At 42.3% G+C, this 23998-nt stretch overlaps 2 protein-coding genes across 2 annotated transcripts in view; one reads left to right on the top strand and one right to left on the bottom strand.

Annotated features, from left to right (window-relative positions):
- The window catches only part of PDE8B (phosphodiesterase 8B), a 79571-nt gene that overhangs the window by 53158 nt on the left and 2415 nt on the right, over positions 1 to 23998 (top strand). Inside the window, exons 9-23 of the mRNA XM_055790315.1 lie at positions 422 to 500; positions 1030 to 1170; positions 2816 to 2904; positions 3605 to 3665; positions 7732 to 7783; positions 10693 to 10770; positions 11683 to 11759; positions 13000 to 13164; positions 13944 to 13989; positions 14426 to 14561; positions 16385 to 16583; positions 17553 to 17770; positions 18756 to 18891; positions 21940 to 22107; positions 23683 to 23812. Of these exons, the coding sequence (XP_055646290.1) occupies positions 422 to 500; positions 1030 to 1170; positions 2816 to 2904; positions 3605 to 3665; positions 7732 to 7783; positions 10693 to 10770; positions 11683 to 11759; positions 13000 to 13164; positions 13944 to 13989; positions 14426 to 14561; positions 16385 to 16583; positions 17553 to 17770; positions 18756 to 18891; positions 21940 to 22107; positions 23683 to 23812 (1775 nt within the window). The remainder of the gene's footprint in view (positions 1 to 421; positions 501 to 1029; positions 1171 to 2815; positions 2905 to 3604; positions 3666 to 7731; positions 7784 to 10692; positions 10771 to 11682; positions 11760 to 12999; positions 13165 to 13943; positions 13990 to 14425; positions 14562 to 16384; positions 16584 to 17552; positions 17771 to 18755; positions 18892 to 21939; positions 22108 to 23682; positions 23813 to 23998) is intronic.
- WDR41 (WD repeat domain 41) overlaps positions 3770 to 23998 on the bottom strand; it is a 49080-nt gene continuing 28851 nt past the window's right edge. Inside the window, exon 13 of the mRNA XM_055790313.1 lies at positions 3770 to 9919. Within this exon, the coding sequence (XP_055646288.1) occupies positions 9872 to 9919 (48 nt within the window). The 3' untranslated portion in view covers positions 3770 to 9871. The remainder of the gene's footprint in view (positions 9920 to 23998) is intronic.

Consider the following 23998-nt stretch of genomic DNA (forward strand, 5'->3'; position numbering starts at 1 on the left):
TTGATAGTGCCAATCTATTTGCTGTATTGAAAACTTTGTATATATCTGCTGTGATAATTTGTGTGTTCCCTATCTTTAATGATCACAAAACTCTCTATTCTAATGTAACAGCCATTTGTTATTTTTACTGCTGTTAGCTCCTGTTGGCTAGAGCATGTTTGGAGAAAGAAACATACTATTAAGATGCTGCAGTACCCATGAGCAATTTTACAATGTGCTCTGCAGTAAAAACATGTTAAGAACAGGGATGTCTGAAGCTGGATTTCCTGAGAAAGAATCATAATGGAGATGGTGACATGTTTTAGCCAAAACAACAGGCTGCTTTGTGATTCATCTACTGATAAGTACAATATAATAACATATATGTAGTGAGCAAACTGTTGTAACAATAAAACTAACCTGAATCATTTCCTAATTTCAGGGCTTGTAATGCAGTGTTTACAGCATTAGACCATTGTCAGGAAGCTATAGAAATAACCAGTGAAGATCATGTCATTCAGGTAGGCGAAAAAAACCTGTTTTGTAGAACTCATAGAGAGGAACCCCAAAGAGGTCTTTGCTCAGTAGTTTCTGTTCTATTTCAGCATTTCAGTTTTGTTGCCCATTCCAAAGGCCTGTGCAATGAACTGCCTTATTTCTGAATGCTGCACATTGACACCTGCTGAATTTTTAAGACTTTTTCTTCAGTAATTTTATTTAGATGATTAATTTTCAGTGATCATTTGATGATTGATTCAGTTGCTTATGGTAAAACCAGGATGAAATCTGTAGCAGAACTAGATGCCCTGTACAGTTTTGTTCTCTTTCTATGCCTTCTGGTAACAGTTTACGTAGCGCCTTCTGTGTTCAGCTCCTTACTTGAATAAAATGTTTCACCATTACATAGTACTTCTGTATGAAAAACACTGAATTGTAGGGGGGTGTGGTTATGGGTTTAGACGTAAAACTTGCAGCACTTTGATAGTTATACATGAGTATCCTTGAATTATGTTCTTTTTCATCTTACACTAAAGTACTTTTGTTTGGCAGTATGTTAATCCAGCCTTTGAACGGATGATGGGGTATCACAAAGGAGAGCTTATTGGCAAGGAACTTACTGAACTACCAAAAAGTGATAAAAACTGTGTGGATCTTTTAGACACTATTAACACATTTATTAAAAAAGGAAAGGTAAGCATATAAAATAAACTCAGGCAAAATTGCTTTAGATTTCTATTCTGCTTTATTTTTAATGCTCTAGGTTTAAGAACACAAAATGTCTCTTAAGAAAAAAAGATGTGGTTTTCATGAGTGTACATGCACATTTAAGACCAGAATTCTGCTCCTCAGATCTGTTAGGAGCACAACAGCCCATGCCTTGTACAAGGGACTACGGATTTCTTTATCTTGGCTTTTAGGACCTGACTGAACTCCTCTACCCATTTGTTGGCTTAGTAGTGATATAGGAACATTTTCTGTGTTTCTGTTTTGCTTAAAGCCTATGGAGCTTTTGTTACTTGGAACATAACAATTTGTCCCTCTGTCAGTCTCTCAGGTGGCTGCATCATCCAGAAAGGTTTAACTGTTCTGTCATAACTGCAGAGCCTTCATTGACTGTGCTTTAAGCACCAAAATATGTCAGCACTCAGTGGGGTGTGTTTTTCTAACTATAGTTAAAATATTTGCAGTGTGCTGTGAACTCCTGTTGTGGTGGTGACAGGCCACAGAAGCACTGCATGTTCCTGGAAATATGTTCTTCTGATATATGCAGCAGTCTCACCCTCCTCTTCATGAACTTTAGGGAGTTCTTGAATATTTCTGTCATTTCCTGCAATGATCTGAGCTTTGAGGGTCGCTGGAGTTGTTTGCAGGTTCACCTTGGTTTATTAGCCATACCTGCAGGCTACTTTTGCTTTGCTCCTCATTTACACAGGCTGCCCAGCTGCTAGCTCTGCCTCTATCCATCTTTCTCTGTGACAGAGAAGGTATCGTCCACCCATTTCCCAACTTCATCCTATACTGCTGCCAAGTAGATCCCTCCTTAAAATCTCTCTTCTTTGAGGTGGTAAAGAGAGAAGCCTTTTGCTTCAACTTCCTTCCTTCTCCAGTCCTTACCAGAAGGTATTTTTTATATCTGTATCAGTGGACTGCTTACAGATGGTGCATACATGCCTGTGTTGGCCTGGTGTCCTCTTGATGCTTTCCTGTAGCAGTGGAGATGGAGGGAAAATCAGTGGCTAGTCAGAGAAATGGACATTTACATGAGAGAATAGGATAAAAGATGCCATGAAGAATTTTTTTCTTCCTTTTGCTGATCCGGAGTGCCTCAGAGATCCGTGGTCGTGAGAAAAGTCATGGAGTGCAAATAGGCTGTTGGTTACCTGAGGTTAGTTCAAGGACATCGTTAGGTCAAGGGCTTCTGAAATTTAGCATACATGCCACCTGATGACTGACAGCTTCAAAGCTGAATGGTGCTGAGCACAGAGTTTGGTTCTACTGCTCCCAGGGGAGATATCCTCTGGATGTTTTGTGCAGCCACCACTGCTTATGGTGTTACCCAGCAAGAATGTTTGTATCCCTTCAAAGTAGATGATGCCTAAAGTTCTTTGTAAAAATTGTAGTCTCTCACAGAAAAAGATATTTACTCTGTCCTTACATTAGCAAATGCCTGTTAAAGGTGCTACTCTGTATTAATAAATTTTACACTGTTTTAAAAAATACAACCACAAATTAATATGTAATCATTTACTATGTAAGGACTATGTAATAATAAATGAGTATTTGACTACAAGCTGCGTATTCTTAGATGTTGTCTCTGTTGTGTCTGTTTGCTTAGGAATGGCAAGGAGTTTACTACGCAAGAAGAAAATCAGGAGACAGTATCCAGCAGCATGTGAAGATAACACCTGTGATGGGTCAAGGAGGGTAACTAACTTGTGCAGAACATAACTGCTTTCTGCTTTGTAGGGCCTTCTCTCTGCTTTCCCCATCTATAAATTTGACATGAACCTCCATGTATTTAGTAGCAAGGTCCTGATATAACTGCTGACTTCAAGCAGTGTGGAAAGGACAAGCAAAGTTGAGAAGGTCATGTTTGTTGCTGACTTTCGTCCATTTTGGAGTTGACATACCCTGGGTAAAAGAACTGTAAAGTTGTAACAGTTAATAATGTTACTGGTATATTGTTAGTTATATAGTTACGTGCTATAGACACTGGCAAGTAGACCTTTAGGTTCATGTTACTGTGCATTTCTTTATGAAGTTATTCTGTGGAATCCAAACTGTCACAGGGTTAGCTGGAATGAACAGCATCTGGGCGATCCCCTTGTTTGTGTCCGTGCTTGTACATGCTCACACCTTTGTGGTGTAGTGTGGGCACATTGCCAGATTCTGCTCCCAGATGTGCAGGTGAATTCCTGCAGGAGCAAAAGGAGCAGCTGTTCTGGGACAAAAACATCACTGTAATGGTGAAGGAGTGCTTGTTGCCCAGTCATCTGTTTGATGTTGGGTTTTGGTATCTTGTTTCATGAGGGTGTGGAGACCTCTGCTTTGTAAAATAGCAGTGCATCACTTTACTTCTCTCTTTGCCATCTGATACGCTAATGTGTTTTTTTTCTGTTGCTAGGAAAATAAGACACTTTGTGTCCCTCAAAAGGCTGAATTGCCCTAATGAAAACAACAAACAGGTATTGTATTTCTTTCCTGTCATAATTTTCATAGCCTTTACTAAACTGATATTTTTTTGGTTTAGAAACTGTTATTTTTCCAAAAGGATGTGATCTGTATTGTCAATGAGATTCTCCTTGATTGGTGGAGCGAGCAAGAAAACTTCAGCATTTGCATGGGCTATTCTTCTTTTCTAGGACTGCTGAGTAGAGAAAGAAAGGCTTTAATTCTCTGGAACATGGATGTGGCAGTTGAGTGCGTGACACTGTGAAGCAACACAGACCATAGTCCAAAGGGAGTTCAGGGGCATTTTTCTACAGCTGCTCTTGCCAGTGTGATCTGGTGTACTTATGTCCAATAATGACCTGTGCTCAGCTGTCACAAGGTTGCCAGTGTGAGGTTCCTGAATAAAGTGTAGCCTTCGTGCAGGACCTGAGGCATCTCGTGACCATCAGGTGTGTTGTGGAGGGGTGTAACCCAAGCCATAACCCAAGTAAACCAGCAGTGGCAGTTGACATGGGTCTCTGCATTCCAGGCACAAATCCCCCCAAGCAAGTCCTGCAGCAAAGCTGGTGGCATGGGGAGCTGTTTGCCGTCATCTGCTCCTGGTTCCCTCCCTCTGAAAGTGTCTGCCTCAAAAATACTCTAGTATGGGGCCTGTAAAGAAGTCTGGACTTTTGTGAGCAAAGGAGTGAAATCTGTCTTGAGCCTGTGGTCTGTAGGGGTGAGATAGAAAGTGGGAAGCACAGGCAATAGCTGGCAACATTTTAGGCTGAGGATGGGCTTTGGAAACAGGGTGTGTTTCCATGTTCTTTAGAGGAGGGGTTATGTATCTTCTTTTAGTTAGAATTTTAATGTGCTTTTATCCATTATGTGGATTAAGACACTTGTGCCTAAAAGGTATTTAGAAAGTCACTCCTATTTGTAGTTGCCCTTTCTTCAGTACAACAATACTGAATATTAACACATTACTGGAAAACCTTTACTATTTGAAGAAGTTCATAGGTGGTATTCGATAAAATATGACTGTTGAAACCATCCCCATTGCACTTTGGAAAGCACCAGGAAGTCAACATTTTTAGTTTTGGTTCATAAGCAGTTATTGGTAAATAAAGCACTAATGCAACAAGCTATAGGTCTGGGAAGCTTTACACATTTGGTGGGCCCAAAGAATATGGCCTTGAAGGGTTCTCCACAGATGTAGAGATCTGCCACAAAGGTTGAAGACCACAGCCTAACAGAAAGCATGGTCTGTGGAGATTTAAGGTCCATTAGGGAAAAAACCAAGGTGCATTCAACAGAACTAGGTAATTACTCTGTTTCACTTCTGTGGTGGAAATACCTCCTGTCTGTAGCAGAGCACCAGGTGCTCTGGCATTGCATGAAAAAATTCAAAGAGTGTCTTGAAATTTGGGGGGGTTGGGTGTGTTTGGGTTTGGGTTGGCTTTTTTTTTTTTTTATTTTAGATGGGCAGTGATGATGATGTACAGGAGTATCTGTATTATATTCATGAGACTTTTAAGAGTTATTTTTCTAGCAATACTAATGTGATGTTTTAAATCCCGATCAACATTCAGACATTGCAGTTTTCTTAAAATCCATGTCTGAATACCTGTAGCAGTACAACTTTTCTCTGCCCTAAAAAAATGTTAGGTTTATTTTCAAGCCCCAGATAATTCCTTATGGAAGGACAAGAAGAAATCGAACAAACTATTTAGTTATAGAGGAGTAAAAGCTGTCGTAATTCAAATTTTGATGCAAATGTCTGATGTTTCACTGCATCAACATAATCATTAATGGCTTGATCTCAGCATTTAGACTTACATCCTTGCATTGTTATGAATTGTTTCACCTTAAAAAATGCATGTTGTCATTACCAACAGCCTTGGTAAGGGATATCACAGTATGATTAGAGGTCACTGTGCTGCAGGAACCTTCATGTATTTCTGTGACAAATCTATCACATACAAAAACCAAGTATTTATGCATGGAAGAAAATACATCTCAGAGTGTATCAAGTATCCTTACAGTGAAGGTTTATGAATGGGGATTGACTTTCATGTGACTATTCCATGTGCTGAAGCCTAGGTAATGATTAATGCTGTTTTTGCCAATTTGAGACCTGGCAGGTTAGAGTCCAGTGTTTGCACATTCACAGATTTACAACAGAGGTAGCGTTTCTCCTCTTAAGAACATATTGGCCCAAGATTAGCTGTGTAACTGCCCTCATATGTTACCTTACCTGGATCTTTCAGGTCATGCCTGCAGAAGGGGTAAGAGAAGTATGCAGAACTGAAATGTGGTTTATTTTTTTAGTAGGGCACTCTAAAGGACTGTGCCAATGTTTTCTGCCAGTTGTGCAGTAGACAGAGATAGATCCATGGGCTCTGATAGAAGCTCCAGTTTGGGACCAGAACAAGCAGTTCAGATGCCTTGTGTCACTGTACCATATCTGATGAGCTTCCTCGATCTTACTTTGGACAAGATGATTTCTCTGAGAGTTCCTGCATGATCACAAGACAGGTGTTTTAAGCTTATAAAATCAGTTTTCTGGAAGATTAATTCCTTACACTCCCTTGAACAAGATCTATATGGAGCATGAGCACAGGTTTTCCCCTTCCTGGGTTTTTTTTCCCTCTTACTCATTACAGAAAGCCACTCCTGGATTTTGGTTTTTTGCCTTTCCATTCTCTTTGCCTTCCACATTCTTCCTCTCCTCTCTGCACCAGCAAAAAAAAAAAAAAAAAAAAAAAAGTGGAGCATGTGCTAGAATGATGGAAAACAGAATTTGTATCATTCCTTTACTTTCTTTCCTGAATTATCCCTGTGGGGACCCTCCAGCATGCTCAGTCATGAACTGATACAGATGCTAAAAGGGTGTAAGTGCAACTTTGCTGTGCTCTCCTTTTAACTCACAGGTTGCAACCATGGATTTTGTGCTTCCACACAATCTAGTGCTTTGCTATAGGCAGGTGATGGATTTGGTCAGAGGAAACAGTCGCCATAAGTTAGATGACATTAGTGGACTCCTAAATGTGATGTGTAATGAATAATGTGTAAGTGCAGTGCTAGGCACTGAAGTTTATTCATCTGAATTAGAGGGTATGTATATCTTCTATAGTGACTAGAGTAAAAAAAGTAATGCATTATTTTTAGTCCTTTTCTGTGTCTCTGTTAGCTATACCTAAATACATCATGTGCTAATTTTAGAGGGAAGACTTGAGGTACTGAAAATTCTGCTCAGTTTTCCTATTAACAGCAAAACAGTTTCTTGTAACCACATGACAAAGGAGTGGAGAGAAGTTATTAGCAGATATTAAACTGTCATGTACCGGACAGACTATGCTTTTGTTTCTGAGCAGGATAGAAAAGCAGAGGAGCACTTAATCTGTGTTATTGTAAATCAAGCAGTACGTGTGGACTTTTAAGATGATGGAAATACCCTATTTAAATTCTAAGAAAGTTTGAAATACCTATTGGTGGAGCTACCCAAGATGTTTCAGAAGCACAAAGATTTTGTGTTTAACTTTTTCTGATCAAAAATTACTTGGAAATAAAGAAAGTTCTGAAGGAAGACACCTACCTCTACTCTTCAGTTGCTGGAGAGTTGTTTTTGTAACTGAGTTTTTTTGAAGTCCAGTTCCTCAGTGACTCATGAAAGGATGTATGCAAGATTAGCGGAGCTAGTACTAAGAAAATGGGTTTAAAATTACTGTACAGAGGCCAAAAATGAACATCTTAGGATTTTTTTTTCTTTTTGCATTTTATTTCTGGAATCTTTCAGGTTCATATGCAATTTGCACTTAAAACTATCTAAAAAAGAATGTCAGTTCTCTTGCAGACGCAGGCATTGAACAGGAATTTAGTACATAAAAGCACTACGGTATCTGTGATTTTCTGCATTGCATATCTGTTAATGCTCATAGTATTTCTCTACATGTTACTAGGCCTGAAGAGTCTTTTAAGCACTTTTTTTGTAAACAGCAGAACAGAAAATGCTGGATAAGGATGGTGTTGAATGTAGCCCTTTTAAAGTCTTTTTGTATTCTTTTTCCTTATTTTATTTTACTCTTGGTGCATCTTCAGCTCTACAAGAGTCACCGTGATGAGAAGTACACAGGAGACAATTCTCAGTCAGGTTAGAATATTATCATTTACCTTTATATACCCCTGTGCTTGAGATCATGGCTGGTTCTTTGCTGACATGAAATGTTGTCTCTTCCCTCTGTTGAGTCAGTGGTCAGAGCAGGTGGCCAATGACAGATGCCAGCTGCTCTGATGTCACATCATGAATTGGATTTGTAACCATCATTAATAATTCAGTCTCCTGTGCAGAGTTCTTGCCATGCATTCACAGTTGAGATGTATTTCTCTTTGTTGCATTAGAACACTCTGTCTCATCCTGAAGCTGGTGTACCTTGGCACCCCTTTGTCTTTGAAATTAGTGTGGAACTGTGCTGATTTGTGCCAGCAGATCTGCCCTGGTGTTTCCAGGTTTAGGACCTGTCAGCAGGCCATCGGTTCGGCCCCAGCACCGGGCTGAGGTAACTGTCTGCAGTGCCCGGGCTGGAGCTAGTCACGTCCAGCCAGCACCGAGCTGCTGCAGCATGTCTGCACAGCCCTCGCCCTGTGTCTCGGGCAGGTTTGCTTACCTGCAGACAGCCCCATCAAGCTCTCAGTAGCTCACACATAGCTTTCGACTAACAGCGTGGAGTATAAAGGGATAATCCCTTCTGATGCTGTGTGATGTTTGGAGTAACACTCTTTTCTGAGGAAGGAGGCACCAAAGGCCAGTTTTGAGCTTGTGGTTCTAGTGATCTGAGCCAGACGCAGCACTGCTGTCTTATTTGGAGTGAGCAGGTTCTTGTGCCCTGTTACCTTCTGGCACCTGAGGCCCTTCCCGCTGTGAAACATGGGCCAGCATTGCTGGGCAATGTCAGGCAGCTTCTCATTTTCACATAGAAGGATATAACATACGGAGACCATGGGAAGTGACTGCTTAACATCCCCTGCTTTTCCAAGTAGCATAAGAATAGGTACCAGCATTGGAGAGCTCTGAGATGCCAAATAATAATGGACAGGGGTGGTAAGAGACAATATATGCAATTTGCTGCTCTCGTTACCGTTGCTGCCATCAAAACTGGTCCACAGTGTTTTAAACTGCTTGCTCCTGTGTCCCTGTAATAAATGCAGTTTTTCTTTCTCACAGTTTCTTTCCTGCAACAGGAAGGTGAGAATACCTGTGAATTAAGCTGAAGAACCCTTGTTACTAGTTAACATGTTGTTGTTTTACAGATTATGTGGGCATTTAGGTTTTGCTCATTACTGTGACAGATTCCAAGACTGGGAAGCCACATCCTATGACACCACGTTGATCACTATGGTGCAGTGAAAGCAGGCAATCTTAGAGTCACATTTATGTGATGTAGGTTATCCTTCCCTGCAGTCTGTGGTTGTGCTTGAAGAATAAATTCCCAGAGCCATAGGCATATACCAGTATGTGATGAGTGTAGGAAAAATAATCCAGGTGTATCATGCTGTTTGTGATGGTGTGATGTGTAGCACATCTGGATGGAGAGACCACGAGGTGAAGGAAGGCATTTAAATATTTTCAGCTAAAACTAGTGTGGCACAGATTAGCTTTTATGCACTCTAGGTGGCACTAGCAAAGTTTCCAACTTGGTGGTTGGTATTTAATGCAAGCAGAGTTGTCTTGTCAGCTACTGCCACTCACAGCTATGTTTGTGTACAAATGTTTGCTCCCATTCAAGTGCCTTACGTTACACTCCACCAAATATTAATGTAGGAAAGGAGTCTGAAAGAGAAGACCTATCAAATAAATAAATAAAATAACATACATTTGTTATGCCCTGCTCTTAGCTGTTGACAGAGAAAAATGCTTTCAGTTTCTCCAGTCTGGACTAAAACAAATTAAGATCCAAGCTGTCTTGTAAATCTGTGGTAAAGAAAAGAATTAAGACAGACATTGTATTCCAGTAATTTTGTAGAGGGATAATTTTTTAATTCTGGAGAACTGCACTTTTCATTTTATTTTGCTAAAGACAGGCTGCATATATCCTGTCTTTATGACAGAATGTATGCAAATTGGTCCTTTTGTTGAGAATATCAGTTTTATGGTGTTTCTGGTTCTTCACATGACGGTTGTCTCTTTTTGAAGCCTTGCTGGGGTCTCTGATCTTTGAGTGGCATTTCAGATACTCTGGGATTAGGCATCATAGAGACTCCCGCGAAGTCTTGCATAGATGGCCAGTTGCTGTTTTTAAACATAAGGGAGAGTACAGACTGTACTGTTTTGGAGGAAAATGAAATTTTACCAAATCACTTTTTCTTGAGGCTCTTTCCAGGCATTTCATCCAGCTTTTGCATTTGTCTGGATGTGATAACCTCTCTTGCTTTAGCAAATGGCAGAATGTCATTTCAAGAATGACAGCTTGGTGCGTGGTTAATTTTCACAGCAATTGAATTGATTGTTTATAATTCTTCTCAGTATGTTGGATTTTTCTTAAACATGGTGTACAAAAAATTATTGCAATTAAAAGCAAAAGCTGTCTGAGTCTGAATTGTGCTTGGCCTGGAAGACTGTAGACTGAGATGGGATTTTTCTCACTTGGCTAGATTTCTAGGCAGTTAAATTCAGCCTTGTTCAGTGTTCAGTGTAGAGCAAAAGGGGCTTGCAGGAGGGGTTCAACGCACCTGCCTGAGACATCTCTCCTAAAGCAGGATCTTTGACAACTATGTTAGACAGAGGCAGCCTGGAAAACTGCTGCTTTTAGGCAGGTAAAGTTAGTTGAAGCAACTCCCCGTTCATCTTGACTTCACTGCGAAACAGCTTTCCAGGTGTCTTTAAACAAGTCGCTCTAAAATAGACACCGAGTCCCTTGTTCTGATGTGCAGAGATTACAGTATTTCCCCCACTTATGTGGTATCATTACGATCACTTTATTAAATGTTCAGAATTTTAGATGAAGAAGACTCTGTACAGGTCTTACTTGATGCATAGTTAAAGCTTTTATTTTGTATTTTCAGAATCCCATTCTTTCAAAGGCAAGAACAGAAGGAAAGACTCAATTGATGTTAAGTCAATAACATCTCAAAGTAGTGATGGTAAGAAAGTAAACTGTCAAGAATGATGTTATAAATAAAGAACAAACTTGCTCTGGGCAATAAAAATGCAGAATGAAAGAGGAACCAGACAGATTCACAGCTGATTAAACAGAGATTACTCCAGTATTTTATAACTGCTGTAAAATGCCTTTATTCTGATTTGCAAAACAGTGCCTCGGACAAGTACCAGCATCACTATACAATGCATGGCAGCACGCAGTGCCTTCACAAAGAGGAGCAGCTGTGCACGGGATGAGGGCAGCCTGCTGAAAGGGCGCATGATGAAGCATTAACTCCACCTCTCTTAGAAAGCTGCAGCTTGTGCTCCTGAACCAGTATTCTGGTTTCATTAGTGTGGGGCATGAAGGGATCTATTGCTGCTGGATACCTGAGAGCAGTACTTCTGTTCCTGATCCCATTTGTGACTGCTTGCTGGGGCTGCGACAGTGGTGGCAGAGATTTCTTTCTGCCCCAGTATGTAGTGAGAGAAGCACAGTTTATGGGGAGCAGGAAGGGGTGTCATTACAGCAGCTGTACCACTGAGATGAGGGACATACAAACACTGCCTCACAGGAGGAGCCACGTCTGACAGAGATCCATTGCAGACAAAGGAAGAGTGGCAGGCCGTGGGCATGAAATGTAATACAGCTTAAGTATAGCTTCATTTCACTATAGCTGAAGTGAAGGATGGACTGAAAAAATGACAGAAGTGAGGGGTGGCTGCCAAGGAAGTAAACAACAGTGCAAGATATTAAACAGTAAAGCAAGAACTTGCAGGAGGGGAGGTACGGGAGAAATGGGAGACTGGGCTGGATTCTGTCATGCTGTTCCCCAATGACAGCACTCTTTAAATGGTGGTGTTACCTGATTTACATTCTGTGGTACGTAAACAGCGGCTCTCTTTAATGGCAGCTCCAAGTTTACAGACCCGACGGTACTCTTCCATGGCAAGGATCCACTCAATGACAATAGAAGCCCCTATCACAAAGGTAAGTCCTGAGCACTGCCTTTCCCACAAACTCCGTTTAGAGTTGCTCTCATAGGGAAGTATGTAGTTTGTGGCAGGACAGCCAGGGGTTCCCCGCACCTTGTATTTAACAGAATAATTTAAATCTTTTTCTTTTCTTACCACTTTCTACCCCTCATCATCTCATTCCAAATCTTAGTCACAAAGAAGAATATTAAAAGGGGAAAAGGGTGTCCCTGCTAGATGCGCTGCCTGTGGCAGGAACAGGAACCTGCTCTGTTGGGCCACACATGTGTAGGAGGACATGTGCTTCCAGTCTTATCGTCTCATCTTTGCTTTTACCATTGATAAGACAGCATGCAGAGGAAGGAGCACCTGCACCATGTTCTGTTCCCCCCCTTTTCTGCATCCTTTTCTTCATTATCTGTGTTAGACAAACTCTGCTGTTGCAAACCAGCTGCTCAATCACTTGTCCCACAGACCAGGGTGCCTGCCACCTCCCACCCTCAAACCATTTTTCCTTCTCTTCCCAGTTTCTCTTCCAATCATCAAGCTCTTTACTTCCCAGCACCACTGTGCCTCTTAGAGCAGCTGGCTACTTTCCTTTTCCTTCTCCTGAAGTGCACCCACAGCAAGTGCTGCCTGTAGTGCCCTGGCAGCAGCTTCTGGTGGCTGGAGAAGACAGCCCTGGGGCTTCCTCTCTCTCAGTCCTGGCAGCACCAGGAGCAGTCCTTGGTGCTGCTGCTGTGTCATTGCTGCGCTCCCCGACTGAGACACAAGGTGGGAGATGGAGAAGAGCCACTCTCCTCTCCCACAGCCCAGCTGTTTCTGCTCTCTGCCTTTCATTTTCACACTGAGAAAACTAAGGCTTTACATCCAATATCAGGATATCCGAGTCACATCCAGGAGTTGTTTGTTTGGGTATTTTCCTCTAGGGACTGGATGATTGCTTCTGAGCAGCTCTGGCTATGCTGAAGGACTGGGACATGGCTAGTTTTTTGTCTACCCACCTGCAACCATTTCAGATATTCCACACTCTTCTGCTTTCACTTCCCAGGAGTTTGCCAGTTATAAATAGCAGACGGATACCAGGGAATCTGAGCACAAATTTACATTTCCAGAGTTGTACTGCAAGGGCTGGCGGGGAATTACATTCGCTAAATGGAAAGCAGCAAAATCAAGCCAAGAATAAAGACTTTGTAATAAGAAAAGACAAAAGTGCCATTCACTCTTCCTTGTCTGCCTCCTTAATCTGCTTTCAGGTTATTAACATAATTAATGCTGCCCAGGAAAACAGCCCCATCACAGTAGCAGAGGCCTTGGACAGAGTTCTGGAAATCCTCCGCACAACAGAACTTTACTCCCCTCAGCTAGGTACCAAAGATGAAGATCCTCACACAAGTGATCTTGTTGGAGGTCTGATGACTGTGAGTAAAATTCTTAAAGATTAAATTACTGCTACCAGTGGACTACATGACAGTTCAGTGCTCTGTGTGCCTAAGTTTCACAAGCAATGAGAAGGGGACTTGTACTTCATCACCGTTTCACTTAAGTATTTTGGCCTCTATACCAACAGTAGGCACCAAGATGTAGTGAGCTACCGCCATGTCTCAGTTCACTGGGTGCATTCAGTTGCCACTACAGTTGCCACTAGAAACTGTACCGTTCAATCTGATTTGTCTCAAGGAGATACTTTTTAGAAATGCTGGAAGCTTAGATGGGATTAGAGAGATTCCTCTACAGCTGGTCTAGTGTAAGAGAGGTTACTTCAATCACGTTCTGACTTTGGTCCTGTAACAGCAACAGCACTGTCTGCCAGAGACAAACCACCTAGGTTTCAGCATGGATTACCTTATTTTTTAACAAACACTGGGCTAATCCTTGTCAATATAAAGCAAATGAAAAACAAATGGTAGTGATTAATTTGAAGAATTAAATCTTGCAGGTGCCAGTGAAAGGGTCAAGGAGGGCAATACACTGTATAGTTAGTTAATAATATCCTTTCTGCAGATCTCATACTAGTGTTCCTTGGATCCTTTCTAGTCTGTTTTGAAAGACTTAAAACAAGGATGGTGCCTAGTGCTACAATAGGAGCAGTGCTTTTAGTACCCAGGAATAGTACCTGAAAAGAAAGTGCATGTAGTGTTTTTGCAATTAATGATCATGGTTACTCTGCCTAAAAGTTACAATAAACTTGCTTTTTCAGGATGGCTTGAGAAGACTGTCAGGAAATGAGTATGTGTTTTCTAAGAGTAAGCCACCATTTTAAACTTCCCTTTGTATGCAACTTCTTTTGTAGATGCTAGTGACATAGAGCTCCAAGCTAATTTGCACTGTTGATGTATGTCTTTGGAAATGGTTGTCTAAGTGACTGCAGAACAAGTGCTAGACTGCCTCCATTTCGGAGTACAACCAGGTTCAAATAATTAAAATAATGCATTTCAAAATGTAGAAAATCAGATTAGGAAAAAACTAAGTTGTCACTCAAAGAAATGTTCACTGATCTTTTTGCTTTATGTCCAAATCATCTGTAATAATGTAAACTGCATATATTGTAGGCTTTTACAGACTTTTTCATGTAAGGAAAAGAGTTGTTTTTCTTGAAAAAGAGTTGTTTGCTAAATGGAATTCTGCAGGGAGGGGGGCAGAATCCAGAAGCGTTGTAATTCCCAAATTCTATTTCAACAGATATGAACCTGAGCCATAGTCACCTTTCAGTGCCAAACACCATCAATGATGTTCCACCCTGTATTGCACAGCTTCTGAATAATGAGGAAAGCTGGGACTTCAATATTTTTGAGTTGGAGGCTGTTACAAATAAAAGGTACTGGACTCCTTTCCCCAAGTGCCCGCAAAAATGTCATTGAGCTGTTGCAGAAAGTGCTTTGTTCTGGGAAAACTGAAGCAAGCAAAACTCACAGCAAATCTGTGAGAGCTGTCTGTCTTTGTGTGTGTGTGTGTGCGCGTGCATGTGTGTTGATACCACATCCCACTTAACAAGTCAGGCATGCACCATGGTCAGATGCATGTACAGGCAGGCCATGGAGAGCCCTGTGCAGACTATCTTCCCTGACAGCATCTGCAGCCCTCCAGAATTGTTTCCTGTTCAACTTTTCCCTTGCTTGACTCCCATCCACTCTGTCCGGGTGTTTGGCACGGTCTGGTGTTGTTACATGCTGGACGTCCCCACAGATGCCCCTTTTTCCTGCAGATGTGCAAATGGTCATGCTAGGAAAAGCAAGCCTCTCCCTTCCCTCAGCTAAATTGCCCTATGATTTAGGAAGCTCTGAGGCAACTGTGGCTTTTGATTATAGGGATGAAGAACTGGGATGGAGGAACCAGTGACAGGATCAAAAGCCTGAGATTTTAAAGCTTATAATGAAAGAAGATGCCAGTAGTTTTGAGGTCATGCAGACCACAAAAGTAAACATGTCATCCACAGAGAAAAGTGATTTTCATTCCAAATGCAAAGAATTGGAGAGAGTATCAGGTCTCTTGTACTCAGAAGAAAATTACCATTTTTGAAATTTGCATTTGCTTGGTTTTGATTTGCAGATGTTGGCTTTGGGTTATGCCTTTCTCAGCCCAGCAGATCATCTTGCAGGAGTGAAAAATGTGACAGATAGATAGGACTCTGTCACAGGCAACATGGAGTAAATGACAACCTAGAGTGGATTTGGATTTAAGAACCAGCAAGATTAGAGATTTTACTCTATTTAGTGTTTCACACACAGGCTCTTTGCTGTCCTCCCCAGCAGCACATTCACCAGACCTCAAGTTCCCTCTCCACCCCTGGGAGATCACTGCTGCTAGAATTCAGGGTATGCCACTTCTGATTAGTGTAGTCCATACAATCATGCAGGCTTCTGCTTGAGAGGTCAGAAGTTCAGCTTCAGACATAAAAACACACAGACACACAGACAGACACACAGAGAGACACATACACACATAAAGACACAGACACACGCACACACACACTTAGCCGCTGCCTGTTCACAACTGGAATTCAAGGGGGGACAGTTTACCAATAGCAGTCTCCTGTCTCAGCTCTAGAAAGTGATCCAGTCCTCCTGAAGCTCACAGAGTTCACACGGAATAACCTGGCGCTAAGAGCTGCTCTGAGAAGTATCAATATACTTCGTTTATCACCAACTTCAAATAGTCAGGAAGTAGAAATCTGGACTCCCTGTAGTCACAGGATTATTTGAAACAGTAAACGTTTGACCTTTTTTTGTCTTAGGACTTTCTAGCCTTTGGGATGTGCCTATGTCATATTCAAAGTCTGCTTTTTCTCCTCAGGAAAAAGTGCAAGTATTTTTGATTGATTGACAGATACTAAAAACACAGAAGACTTGAGCATTGAAGATTTTTTCCCCTGAGGCCACAAGAATTAGTGAAACTCTAGTGGAACTGCACCATTCCTACAAAACAAACTAAAGTAATGTCTGAAAAGATAGTAGATGTAATAATTTGTAAGCCTGGCCAGGCTTTTGAGAGGTTATAGAAGTGCAATTTGAAAATAATTCACACTTCCCTCCCACCTTTTATTTTTAAAGTCTTGTTGGTTTCTTTGTCAAAACTATTGCTCTTTAGAATGCCAGAAGTTCCTGTTTTACAGCAGTGCTTTTTCCTTCTATTGTTTTTCAGGCCATTAGTGTATCTGGGCTTAAAAATTTTTGCCCGGTTCGGGGTCTCCGAGTTTTTGAATTGTTCAGAAGCAACGCTGCGTGCATGGCTGCAGGTGATTGAAGCCAACTACCACTCCTCCAACTCGTACCACAATTCCACGCATGCAGCAGATGTCCTGCACGCTACTGCCTTCTTTCTGGGAAAGGAGAAAGTTAAGGTATAGCCATCACTGAGGAGACCTCTGGGCTAGGATTGCAGGGTGTCTGCCATTTTATGTCTGTCATTCAAAAGTCAGATGTTTATTTAAATAATGGTCCTGGTTTCACACAGTCTCTCTGCCTTTGAAGTCTTCCTGTGATGCCTGCAGGCCGCTGCAGTTTCTTTAAAGTCTGTTTATATGAGTACGGAACTTAAATTTTTAAGTAGCAGTAACAGGGTGGGAAAACCTGGCTTTTTTCTCTCTCTTGGTAAGTGGCTGCTAGTAACAGCTCTTAATAAAGCTTTGCAAAAGCTTTGGAGAAGGAGGTGCTGATCTCTTCTCCCAGGTATCCAGTGATGGGACACATAGCAATGGTTCAAAACTGTGCCACGGGAGGTTCAGACTGGACATGAGGAAACACTTCTTTACCAAGAGGGTGGTCAGACACTGGAACAGGCCTCCTGGAGAAGTGGTAAATGTCCCAAGCCTGTCAGTGTGCAAGAGGCATTTGGACAATGCCCTTAACAACACGCTTTAACTCCTGGTCAGCCCTGAAGTGGTCAGGCAGTTGGACTAGATGACCACTGTAGGTCCCTTCCAACTGAAATATCCTGTCATGTCCTATGCTATGCTATCCTAAAACACACAAGCTGCATAGCAGCAGTCCGTACACAGGGATTCAGGCAATCACACAGACTGGAAGGATTCCACTAGAGGATCCATCTGCCATTAGAGGATTTAATGCAAAGATACTGCTTAGGTGACAGCACAGTAAAAAGCTTCATTAAGGCAAGAGGTTTTGGCTAAGGGTGAGAGGTGGAGTTTTGGAGTAGGTAACCTGTGGGTGCAGTGAGTGGAAGATGACTGCAAGGAAGTAGGATCCTTGCACTCTGGCTTACACTTGCGTATTTGTGTGTACCTAGAAATGATCCTAAATTATTTACTGTAATTTTTGTGCCACATCGTAATTTTTCTCTCTTCCTGTAGGGAAGTCTTGACCATTTAGACGAGGTGGCTGCTTTAATTGCTGCCACCATTCACGACGTAGACCACCCTGGACGGACCAACTCCTTCCTGTGCAATGCAGGCAGTGAGTTAGCTGTCCTTTACAATGACACGGCTGTATTGGAGAGTCATCACACAGCACTGGCATTTCAGCTTACAATTAAAGACAGCAAATGCAACATTTTCAAGAATCTTGATAGGTAGGTCTGCTGGAGAAGTGGAGTGTGCCCTTGTGGATTCTTTTTTGGCAGTTTTGGTTTGGGGCAGATTAAGAGCCTACCTTTTAAACCAGAAAATATAATTTAAATAGAGATGTTAATATTTAACCTCTTCCAGAATCCTATGTAGGCGAGATTTTTGAAAAGGCTTTTACTTTTACCCCTCTGTCCTTCAGTTTGTATCTTTCAGAAGTTTATAGAGATGTTTGGTAATCTTTTATGGATTACAATGGCATGGTTCAGTTGGCAGTCTCAAGGCTGCATCTTGATCCACTGCCTTTTCATTGCAGGAGCCTGGAAACGGCTTTCTTGGGCCACATTTCCACCCAGGCAGCCAGGTGCTGCATGCTGTGTCTGCATGTGGCCCCATGCTTGCTGGCACTGCTGCATTCCCATGGGATGGAAAGGAGTGGTGGCAGAGGGAGCTGAAGCTCTGGGAGGGTTGGAAGCACCATGCTGCTGGGCATGCATGTAGCCTGGGAGTTCCCGTTGCATCAGCCTAGCTTTTGCAGGGTGGGAGAGAAAGGGATGTGAAAGGGAAAGGGCCTGACCCCAAGCAGGTAATGAATTTGTCTAACCCCTGTAACACTGTTGTTTTTTTAAAAACCGGATTTGAGTTCCAAACTAACATACAGTGAGACAGAAGTGTGTTGGTGCCGTTCCTGGAGAAGCTGTATTAGTGTTACAGTATTACAAAATTGAATGGCAGACTTTTATTACTTCAGAGAATTGATTTTCATTAGGTAAAATAACAGAAAAAAGGCAATACATGAGTTCAGAGCTGGAGGAACCCAGAGAGGCATGATCTAGTCCATTCCTCCAACCCTGACTGTTCGTAACTCCAAAGCTGCCAGCTCATGTGGATAAGCCCCTGAGCAATGTTTTGCAACACTATCTGGGCAGGGACGAGGAAAGGATGGAGCTGTATCTGGCAGGCTCGTGAGCATAAGCTGTTTTTCTTTCCTAGAAATCACTACCGGACATTGCGCCAGGCCATTATTGATATGGTTTTGGCAACAGAGATGACTAAGCACTTTGAGCACGTTAACAAATTTGTGAACAGCATCAATAAGCCAATGGCATCTGAGGAGACCAGCTCACATGTAAGTGCTTGCTGAACTCTGCCTTCGGGCATTTCAGTGAAGTTCTTCCAAGACAACTTTAAGTAACAATTTCCCTCACACTGTATTCATTTGCACATGGTAATACCCAAAAGACACAGCTGGATTTATGACATCACACCTCAAAGTGTTTTATTTTCTGGTTTTCTATGTCTGGCTCTACCCTTAGCTCATTTAAACACTTCATTTTATAAAGCTTTGCCTTCAAAGCCATCTTGTGTTCAGAAAACGTGCAGGTGGTGCTTTTGTACATGCAAAATTCTGTGTCTGGAGCTAGGTCGGCACTGGTGCCTACAGTCCTGCCTCCGAACAGTGGGATCTGCTGAAGCCTGGGGGTTGCAACTGAGGAACCTGCCCTGATGGTTTTGTGTCTATGTAATCTGGAGCATTCAAGACACAAGGAATAACTCCATTGCTTCCCAAGACCTCCCCACCCCATCCCCTTTCCTAATTCTACCAAGAGATATCCAAGACTTTATTCCTACCAGTTACATGCCCTAGTGCTCCATCTATTTCATCAGATGCCTCTGGGTTGCTCAGTCCAGGCTCCTCTTTACCTTCTCTTGCCTTTCAACACTGAGCGCTCAGTGCCTGACAGGGTTCCCCAGGGTAGCGTTACTCACCTAAGCAAAGACCACCTTACCACAGCTTAGTGAGAACAGTGCTTTGCTAGAAACATTGGGGAAAAAAATCAGACCAAATTGAAGGTCAGTGATATTAACAATGAATAAAAGCAGCTTCTGCCAGTTCCCCATAACTGGGCTCTTTCCACTGCAGACTGTCATGGGTGCCAAAGAATCAATATGGTGATAGGCGCTTTATATGTACAAATATATATATTTATATATATAAAAATATATATATTCTGGGTGCAGAAACCAGTCAGACCGGTGGGGTTTACCATTTCAAGGACAGCACTATGTCGATTGAACTGGTCTGCTTCTAGGGACCACTGAACTCTGTTCTCCCAACAGTTTGAGCTGGAAATCACAGATGCTGCTGAACTTTGCCGGCTGTGCAGATGCTTTGCACTGCACTCCCCAGCACTTCCAAGCTCTGGAGGGCTCACTGGATGTGGCACTGGGTCCAAATTATCCTGGTCGCTTTCAGTGTCAGAAGTCCCTCAGCACAGGGGGAGATGGTTTGGGCACCGCTGAGGGCCCCTATCACTGTTTCTGCACTGTGCTCTCTGCACATCGCCTGGCACTGTGCTTCATGGGTTTGCCCTCCTGGCATGAGCTAAGCAAGGACAGTGGGGATCCCGCTTTAGATCAAAGTCTGGAGGAAAGGAAGGCCCACATCAGTGGGTGGCATGGCATTACCCAGTTTCAGTTTTCTCTGTACTTGCAGGTGGGCCAGAGAGCCGCTTGCTCCACCAATTTCTAAAAAAGCCCTCTGAGGTGTCACTGGGAAATGTGGCTTCTCACAGTGCTTCACTGCTGCCTCTGACAGCTTAAGCATTTTTCTGAAATGCTTCCTTCATCTCCACCCTTTTAAAATTTCTTCAGTTTTGTGGCATGCCTCCATTGGCCTTAGGATTTAGATTCACAAACCTCACTGAAGCCACAGTGTTTCCAAGCTCTGAACGCATTTCTGGGGATCTCCCTTTTATTTCATGAATGCATTTGTTCTAGAACTTCCTAAAGAGACTTTAAATGCTTTCCATACATTCTACTGCAATCAGCTTTGCTAACCTATAGAAAATGTTTTCCTTGATACTCTTTCCTTTATCTTACTGGTTTATAGCAGAGGCTATTGTAAAATGTACAAGAGTTGGAGCACAGAACCAGTTGTATTACAGACTGTTTTTTCCTGAGTACTGGATTGTTCGGTTCCTTATTGTTAATCGTGGCTTTTCCTATTTTTGATCTTGAGCAGCAGTTTAAGGAGCAGCGTTAATCTGGCAGCTCTTTACTGGGCTACCCATGCTGAAAAAAAATTAACAGCTAACATAACGTTAGGAGATTAATGCCTGAACTGGCAAGAGTCACTGCAAAATATCTTCCCATAAACCACAAAGACATTAATTTAGCTGTGGTGGTAAAAAGTATTTATGTTCAGGTTTTGACTCAAGTTGAATTTAGCAGGAAGGGAGGCCATAATTACACAAATATATTATTTTGAGAATAGTATTAATGCTATGGTGAGCTTAGGTGGAGGCTATTACTCAATAAGGAACACAATATACCTGTGCCCTTCAAAACTGTTCAAGACCCAAAAGATGATGCCACAGCAGACCTGCAGTAACTACTCTGTCCCCTCCATCCACTCTCCAGAGCAGTGTATATGTGATTCAGTATTTTACTGCCTAGCAAGTAGAGACTTTCTGCAGGCAGTCTGCCAGTCCTGCGCCTACTGTTAATCTCATAGGTTATCTGAGACTTCATCCTAGCTGGTAACTAAGACCAAAAAGTATTCCAGGCTGAGGGTTCAAAATTTGGCACAAAGACAGTTTTATCTGCAAATGTACTGGAACTGAATGTCACAGACCTGCTTTCCTGCCTGTAAAAGAAAGAGTCAGTTGTGCAAGTCAGTTCACTCTCCTTGTGCCTGCCTCAGTATTTTCATCTAGGAACGAAAACCAAACTCTAGAAACCCCTAAATGAAGCAGCCCTCTACCATCATCACCCTCAAATTTAAACACTTGGCAGTGAGGATGGTTTATCGGCTTGCAGTTGGGGGATGCATCCCCTATCCTGCTCCTGTGCCAAGAGGGCAAGGCTGGGATGCACAGAAGGGTAACGCTACCTGATAAAAGAGCCTGTGACTTCTTTATTTCACAAACTTCGGTATTCAGTCTGAGAATCTCCACATGTCTTATGTAATGGGGTTATTATTATTTACTTGGCAAGGCTGCAGTTCTCAGACATGACTTTCTTCTCCAAATTCCTGGTGCTCTGCATGAAATTAGAAGGTGTCAGGCTGTATGCCTGCTTACTGCCTAAGTGTGATACAGCTGATAATCATGCCCTCACTCCTGCTAGCAGAGATGCTGGCTACTGGCCCCTGTAAACCAACTCTCTTTTACAGAATGAAGGCAGTGACTGTGAATGTACAGCCAATATCAAGAATTTCCCAGATAACCAGACACTTATCAAGCGCATGATGATTAAATGTGCAGATGTAGCAAATCCATGTCGCCCTCTAGAGCTATGTATTGAATGGGCAGGGAGAATTTCAGAGGAGTATTTTGCACAGGTACGTACATTTTTATAATTTAACTATTATCTTAGGTAGGAAAGTGCATATCAGATCATCTGCTGTTCCATGGGGGGTCTGCCCAGTATCACCACGGAATCTAGGCATACGCTTTTTGTCTCCAGTCAGAACTGGCTCCTGAATTCCATGCAGAAGAATTCACTCCAGTCGAAGTTAGCTAGTTTGCTTACAGGAAGTGAGCAGTACAGAATGGTGGAAAGGAAGTTTTATCACTTTCAACTTTTTCCATCTGGCAAAAACAAAATTATTTGATTAGCCTTAGTCAATTTAATTGGCTGAAATTCAAGACTGTCACTATTCTAGCTTCTAGTCCCAATACCTTCCCTGAAGACAGCATGAAGATCCATGGCTGATGAAACCCTCACCTGAATCATCAGGCTGGCGCTTTCTCTTATAAGATGGCACCTAAACTATTGCCATGACAGGCAGACCACACGACATGCCAGTACTGCAGGCATGTGGGCAGTGTAAATATTTATCACATGGCATCTCTCTGGACAGAACTGGAAGCTCAGCTTCCTTTCTTAATACTCAGTTTTTCTAACACAAACACACCAGCTTCCTGCAAGCGAAACACTCTCCTAGATCTTTGAAGAATTGATAAATTATTAGCTTTTATGTGCCACTAATGGTGCAGAAATCAGCAGTTATGACCAGAGAGACAGAAAAGGGAGCATGCCTACCACCCAAATTCAGATCATACATGTGACAGTTACTACTGAAAGAAAATTGTATTTAGTGCCTGAGATATGTCTGAACTTCATTTAAATCATAGTGAATACATTTGATCACTTCCGAGGTAAGATCAGGGATCACTTAGGCCATATCTCTCTAGCAGTCAAGGTATCATAAGCCAGCTTTAAATTGCCAATCTCAGGCACTGGCCTGCTTGCAGCAATGTGAGGTGCTGAGAACTGTTCTGCCCATCATTCACCTCATCTGGTAATTTGGGAACTACCCTGCTGCCCAGCATTAGGTGCCACCTATACTACTTAAAATGGTGTTTGGTAATCAAATTCTAAGACTGTTGAGGTGATTGGCTCCTCCCCCATACTCAGTGCAACATAATCAGCCCTCTTCTAGTTGTGGACACAGAATAAAAGTGCACGCATTTACTATTCATCTTACAACCCAATACAAGCAGAGAACGTAGTGACAGCAACATCCCTCTTACTTAAAAGAGAAATGGTTTGAAATAGCCACTAGAGATGTGCAAAAAAGGAGAGATCAAATGTTTCCTCTGCTAAAGGACTCTGCAACCCCATTTTCCATTTTCAGCTGGTGTGCCCTAATCACCAGCTTAGAGCGTCTGCCTCACCAGAGCTAAGAGCAATCACAGCACTATAGTAATAGGTTGCTTGTGAAAGGGAAGAGATGTTGATTTCAGTGCCTGTTCCAGACCAAATAGAGCATGTGAAACTAAGGCTGTTCACCTCAGGGGTTCTAAGGTTTGTCTCAAATCTCTAATGCAATTCGTCTAATCCCCTGGCCTCCACTACCCCAGCATGAAAGCCAGCAAAGGTCTAGGAGCTAACTAGAGTTTTGTTTTCTTAGACTGATGAAGAGAAGAGACAGGGTCTGCCTGTTGTCATGCCAGTATTTGACAGAAACACCTGCAGCATCCCCAAGTCTCAGATTTCCTTCATTGATTATTTTATAACAGACATGTTTGATGCATGGGATGGTAAGTACTTCTGCATTTTGGTTCCTTGTTCTGTGGCAGAGATTTCTACAGGCTAAGATAAATAATCTCAAGCTGGCCCTGAGTCCATTTTTCCAGGGTCAGCACCCATATCTAAGCAGTACAGCACGGGATCTAAACAAGGATGGTGCTCAAGTCCATTTCACTGCACATGCTTTATGAAAGCTG

Source organism: Falco peregrinus, chromosome Z, assembly GCF_023634155.1.
Source record: "Falco peregrinus isolate bFalPer1 chromosome Z, bFalPer1.pri, whole genome shotgun sequence".
Taxonomy (NCBI): Eukaryota; Metazoa; Chordata; class Aves; order Falconiformes; family Falconidae; genus Falco; species Falco peregrinus.